Here is a 6,380-nt window from a genome sequence, read left to right on the forward strand (position 1 = left end):
TAATACATTGTACAATAAAAATGTTTCACTGCTAAAAACTGTTTAAATGACAGTTAACAAGACATAACAAAATGTGGACGGGAGGGCATGCAATCTAATGATCTGAACAAATACTCCATTCAAAAAAAAAAATTTAAGCCAGAAAAATCAATATAATAATGCAACGTTCAAGAATAGTTTTACAAAACAGTGTACCTATAATCTGAGTTTATCTCATAAGAGTCTCAGTAATGCTATCTAGAATACTTAATTGGAAAAGGAGGACTTGCTATGAACTGGGCTTTCAGCCATAATATCAACTAAAATAAACCTCATGGCTAAGCCCTTAACAGAGAAAAACCAAATGTTCACAGTTGAAGTCTTGAAGTCAAACCAGTAAACTATGGGAAATTGTTTATGTATGGTAACTCAATTCCTCACTGGTAAGTCATGTGATACTATACATCAGCAGCTTCTTTGGGGAAGAGGGAAAAAAGAAGAAATTGTCATTTTTTTAAGTAAACACACTAAGTTTCAAGTACTATTCATCCTGTTTAATCCTCAAAATATCAACACTTTGAGAAGGATGATTTCCACTTTACAGATAAGAAATTGAGACTTTGAGAGATCGAATAACTTGTACTAATCATAAATGGAAAAACAAGTAAGCACTTTTGGGATTTCTTTTTTAGTCTGTGATAAAAAAAAATTTTTTTTTAAATCTCAATATAATTCAAGTTGTTCTAGACGAAACATCAAATTAAAAGTTAAAAAACAGATTCCACATGAAAATTCAGAATGTGTATTCATTTGGGTCAAAAAAAATTTACCACATTGGTTTTAGAAAATTTCTAATAAAAAAAGATTAATATTCAGTGATAGGATGTCTCCCCATTACAACATGAAAAAATTATAGTCCTAATTCCCATAATTAACCTGTAGGCATAAAATAATGGACCTTTCAGAGCACGAGTCACTATCTAGTTCGATAAAATTTGGTTAATCATTTTCTGGTAATGTTTCAAAGTCAATCTAAAAAATATTGTTTTGTCATTGCTTTACTATTTAATATAAAAATGCTTCACATAGCTATCAAAATTCAAATTGCACCTGAGCGATGCAGAGAATATATACCAAAAAACACATTTCTCAGAGGAAAAAAATTAAGACAATTCCTGATCTTAAATCATTATATATATCAAATCAATTTCCTCATTTTCAAGAAGTTAAAAAAGAGAAATGAGGACTGCCAAACGAATTTAAATTATTAACCTACTAATAACTACTATTTAAAATTAATCAGCACTTTTTAACAGGGTTTATAATTAACAATATTGTACAGCCAGTGAAACTCTGGGGCCTTTGTGGTTCTAGAAGGTGATGGTAAAGCTTGTGGCAACCCAGCCTTACCTGATGAATTACCATCGGCTGGCAAATACAGCCTTATCACAGAAAAGAGTTTTAAACGGTATACACTGATGAGTGATCTATAATGGTTTTCTTGTAAGTTATTTTAATACTCAACCCAAAACCAAACCCAATGCCATCAAATTGATTTTGACTTATAGTGACCCCACTGGGTTTCCAAGGCTGTAAATCTCTACAGAAGTAGACTGCCACATCTTTCTCCCAAGGAGCCGTTTGGTGGTTTTGAGTCACCGACCTTTCGGTTAGCAGTTGATCGCTTTAACCAAAGATACCATTAACCTAACTAGCAAATCAGAATCATATAAAATTAACTCTGAGGAAAAGGAGGTGCTTATGTTTTTCAGTAAGTTACAAATTCCTCTGTGCTTTGTTCCGCTTTCTTATCTGTAAGCTGGGAATAATAATTTTCTTTCCTTCTTTTCTTAAGTATTATTAAGTGTTTATGACTAACAACCATAAAGCACTTCAATGTTTCACAAAATGTTCTTCAAATATAATTTTTCATTAGTAAAATAACATAATAAATATGAAATTGTTTAGAAAAATCCAACAGTATACAAATGCAAGGAACTGTCATTCACTTTCTCCCTCCAAAAAAGAACGACAATGACCACATAAGTTCTAATACTTAAAAGATCCAAGAAAGCATAAATATATAAAGCATTAGCTTTCAACACAAATTTTCTACTATCTATCAGGTTTAAGGATTATTAGCATTATAAACAAGTGACTATCTAGATGGGTACAGGCAGTCTCCAACTTTCAGATTATGCTCCAAAAAGTATGCTTACAACTCATTTTCCTGTTTAAAAAAATGTCATATGTAAGAGCTGTTTCTCAGATTATCCACAAAGGCTAAATATATTAACTCACAATGTATTTTAAGTATAATATTAACACTTTGAATCCAATCAAACCTATCCACCTTTATAAATTATTTAGGAAAATGAATTTCATGTTTAAAGTCTCTCTCTTACCCAGCTACAAGGAGGTGAGATATTTTGTTTCTGACAATACTAACTAGGTAACTTTTTATATTTAAAAACAGAGAAAGAACTTCTCTGGAGCAATCACCTTTCCAGGTGACCCAAAAAGGTTAATAGTCAGAGGTTCTGAATTACTTCACTCCAAGAATGAAAAGAGAAATCATTATACCGACAGACTTGGACTTTTCCATTGCCTGCTCATATATACTGCTATATTTGTCAAGTTGGGAACTGCCTGTATTACAATCATCAATTTTTCTTAAAAATGTTTAAAGTAATACCGATTATTATTTCAAATATAATTATATATAGGAAATTTTATGATTGTGTTTCCTGGCTTCATAAATAATGTATTAAAAATATTCCTTTAATTTCATATTTAAACACAGCAGCAGGTTTTTAAAGCACAAAAAATTTAAAAAGTACTAAAAGTGTCTAAAATACTGCTTCCACTTAAATTCCAAAGCAATTCCCCATACTTATTTATCAGCAGATCTACCTATCATCTCTCTGGCAACTTCATTCAGGGATACACTAAAATAACTCCCAAGAAGTTACCATAAAGTTTATGAACATTTAAAGTAATCCTTACTGCAAAGGCACAGATAACTCCAGAAATTATTTCCTTCTCTACACAAAGAAACAGGTTCTGGAGTCTCAAAATTGCTAACACCAATTCCAACAGGGACCTGAAATCTGCACTTTAAGGTCAGCTGAGTTAATAGAAACAAGAACCTCATGATGAAGGTAAGAACAAAAACTGTACACAGTGCTTCACAGCATGCCAGGAAACACTGAAGGACCTTATTTTAATACGCATACCTTCAGATGACTTAATATCCCAGGACATTTCCAGGCGATATCTAGAACAAATTATTACCACCACCCCCCCCCCAAAAAAAACAAAACAAATAAATAAGCTTTCAGTGCAGATGCAGGAATTCTTTGGGTCCGTATCAATCAACCTAAGCCCATAGTCTGTGAAAAGTAAATATCCTATGGTAGTGTTTATAGTTTTATACTAGTTTCACTTAACTATTAGTAGTTTAAAATACCATTTAACTTTGGGATCTATTACAGACATGATGTCCATTGAGCCACTAGGTAATCAAATTATATAGGAACACATTAACGAAGATCAATAATTAACAGAAATGTAAACACAGGAATGTCAAAATATTCTCATTCAACTAAATCAAGATACTAATCTCCAAAGTTGTCTTTAGTTTTTAATTGTTTTCAGGGTAATAAAAATAGGCAAAAATCTATGCATGGATATGTCTGGAGAGAGGAGATAAGCAGACGATGCAGATGGGAAAATCTGAGGAACACAGGGCTGTCTGAAGCCCTTTCATTTTATGAAGTCATCTAAATCACCTTATAGGAAAGAACCAGAGACCATGCTGAGAAAGCCTGTAAAGCATGCAGATGAATTAGGGATCAACATAAGCAATGACAGGACAAAGGGTGTACTCTATTCAAAGTGAAGGCAAGCTCCAAGTACTGTAAACTGGAAACATCTGTGGCTAAATTTTCTTAGAACAGATTTAAAGAACGTATACTCTTGGCTCCAGGGTATTATTGAACTTTAATGTACACCAACTTCTTCAAATAAATATTTGTAAATCCTTTTTTTTTTTTTCAGTTATACAAGAAGCACTGGCCTTCAAAGATGCAATTTTGTTTTAAAAGTAAATCCACCATATAGCATAGCAAATCACCATTAGAGGTTTGGCAGAAATTTTTACTTTTTAAAAAGATCTTTGTCTAGCATGACACCATCTGACGTTGTTTGAAGAGTTAATCTTAACATATCCATACACTCTTTCAACCTGGGGTCAGACGTTCGCAATCCTGTAGATTTGAGTGCCTGTTTTTGAAAAAATAAGAGTTTGTAAATATACAGTCCAAATAATGTGTATGCTTATCCCAACTACAAGTTTTTATTCCTGTATATAAAAACTTCTACCCAAGACTTGAATGTTTATATGCCACTTCAGTGTCACTATTACCCAATTTCTGGACAAGTTTCTCATTGTTTCTTTCATTTTCTTTCAGATTACCTTGAAATGAGCATGATAAACATTTGAAAACATGAGAGAAACAGTGTCAGTCAGACTCTACACGCCAGATGACCTTTAAGACTACATTTCAATAATACTGTACTATTGATTCAATATTACTGATTTTTAAAAATGTTAAGGTAGAAAAATATAAAAACTTACTGTAATAAATTTATGAACAGGTATTTTCTCCTGTCCTTCCGCGATTGTATAGAACAGCAAGTCTTCCAAGCTAGGTAACAGACCCTGTTTTATTTTACTAAAGAATGAGAAAGAAAACAAAATTAATCCTTGTGTGAACATTCTAATGGATTTTAGCTAAATCCATTATTAAATAATCACAGAATCAGACTACAATTGAGCTAATCTACTCATCAAGGCTATGTTCACCAAAATAAAAAAATCAGTACCACCAAAAGCCACACCAAAAACAGTAAAAATATCATTCATTAATAAATACAGATTTCTTTTTTTAATACCAGGTTTTAAAATTGTGATTACTTTCTCTATTTGTGCTAATGCCTAAACATCTGTTATGGTGATATCTTCCTGTTCAGCCTGTTATGTTCACTCAATATCAATTACAGAGCTCAGCAAACATTCAAGTAAAAGTCAATATTTTTCTTAAATATGATGACTATATTTATATATTATTCAAATAGTTAGCCTGACTATAAAACTTAGGAGACCAATTAAGTATTAGACAGTAGTTCAAAGATTTAAAATGCAAATTCTGAATTCTGGCTGTAATACTAGCTGAGTGACCCTGGGTAAATGAATTAAAACATTCTGTGCCTCAGTGTCCTCATCTGAAAATGGGAAATAACAGTGCCTACCTCCTACAGTTGTAAATGCACTGCCGTCAAGTCACTGCTGACTCATAGCGATCCTACAGGACAGAGCAGAACTGCCCTGGTAGGGTTTCCAAGGAGCAGCTGGTGGATTTGAACTGCCAACCTTTTGGTTAGCAGCCAAATGCTTAACCACTGCACCACCAGGGCCCAGAGTTGTCATAAGGGCCAGTTAATTCAATATATTTAAATACCTTTAGAACACTGCCTGGCAAAGAGCAAGTACTCAACTGATGTTAGTTGTGGTAGTTACTATTTCTAAAGTGATCTAGGCTCACATATACAGATCAAATTCCATACATCATAAAGATGGTTAGAACATAAGATTTACCATATAACACATTAAAATCTTGATTAACTAAATTATTATAATAATGAGGTACTATGATCAACAAAACTTTTAAATAAATTTTTTCCTATCCACTGCAAGGCTTAAGTAAACAAACTATAATGAATCTATTAAATATCTTTTTTTAAGCTCTGAATTGAAAATAACTCATTTCATTATTCTGAACATCAAAGACATTAGTATTCTACTGATGTTACAAGGACTACAGATCAAAAGCAGACCAATCCCTTCTCCCCATCATTTCCCTCTCACTTTATTAAACAGTGATGGGGAGAGGGGATTGGTCTGCTCTTGATCTGTAGTCCTTATAACATCAGTATAATTCTTATACATATACAGTGAAACCTGTGAGAGTTGGAACTCAACAAAACTGCCTTGTTTTTCCGGGTTTTGCAAGTTTTCCGCCTTTGACAGGGTGCAGTCTTACCACTTTTCTACTGCTCTCTATTAGCGGAAAATACTTGAGTTTCCATCTCTGACAGGTTTCTGCCTTACATAGGTTCTAGTTTTTGTAAGTGTACGTACACACACACACACACACACACACACTCCCCCACCCCACCCCCACACACTAAAAGGATTTTACCTGACCTGTATTTCAAGAGGAAAACCTGGTGGCATAGTGGTTAAGTGCTACGGCTGCTAATCAAGAGGTTGGCAGTTCTAATTCACCAGGCGCTCCTTGGAAACTCTACGTGGCAGTTCTACTCTGTCCTATAGGGTC

General features: G+C 33.4%; 1 protein-coding gene across 5 annotated transcripts in view; it reads right to left on the minus strand.

Annotated features, from left to right (window-relative positions):
- The window catches only part of GLS (glutaminase), an 89,172-nt gene that overhangs the window by 71,206 nt on the left and 11,586 nt on the right, over nt 1-6,380 (minus strand). For 2 of the 5 annotated variants that reach the window (XM_012558168.2, XM_012558169.2), the window contains exons 2-3: nt 4,619-4,715; nt 4,142-4,263 (exon numbers count right to left, since the gene is read on the minus strand). In XM_012558168.2, coding sequence (XP_012413622.1) covers nt 4,142-4,212 — 71 coding nt within the window. In that variant the 5' untranslated portion in view covers nt 4,213-4,263; nt 4,619-4,715. Of the gene's footprint in view, nt 1-4,141; nt 4,264-4,618; nt 5,907-6,380 lie in introns of those variants that run through there. The other 3 variants (XM_023739860.1, XM_023739861.1, XM_023739862.1) reach the window with 3 other exon arrangements.

The sequence above is a fragment of the Trichechus manatus genome, unplaced genomic scaffold (assembly GCF_000243295.1).
Source record: "Trichechus manatus latirostris isolate Lorelei unplaced genomic scaffold, TriManLat1.0 scaffold00142, whole genome shotgun sequence".
Classification (NCBI taxonomy): domain Eukaryota; kingdom Metazoa; phylum Chordata; class Mammalia; order Sirenia; family Trichechidae; genus Trichechus; species Trichechus manatus.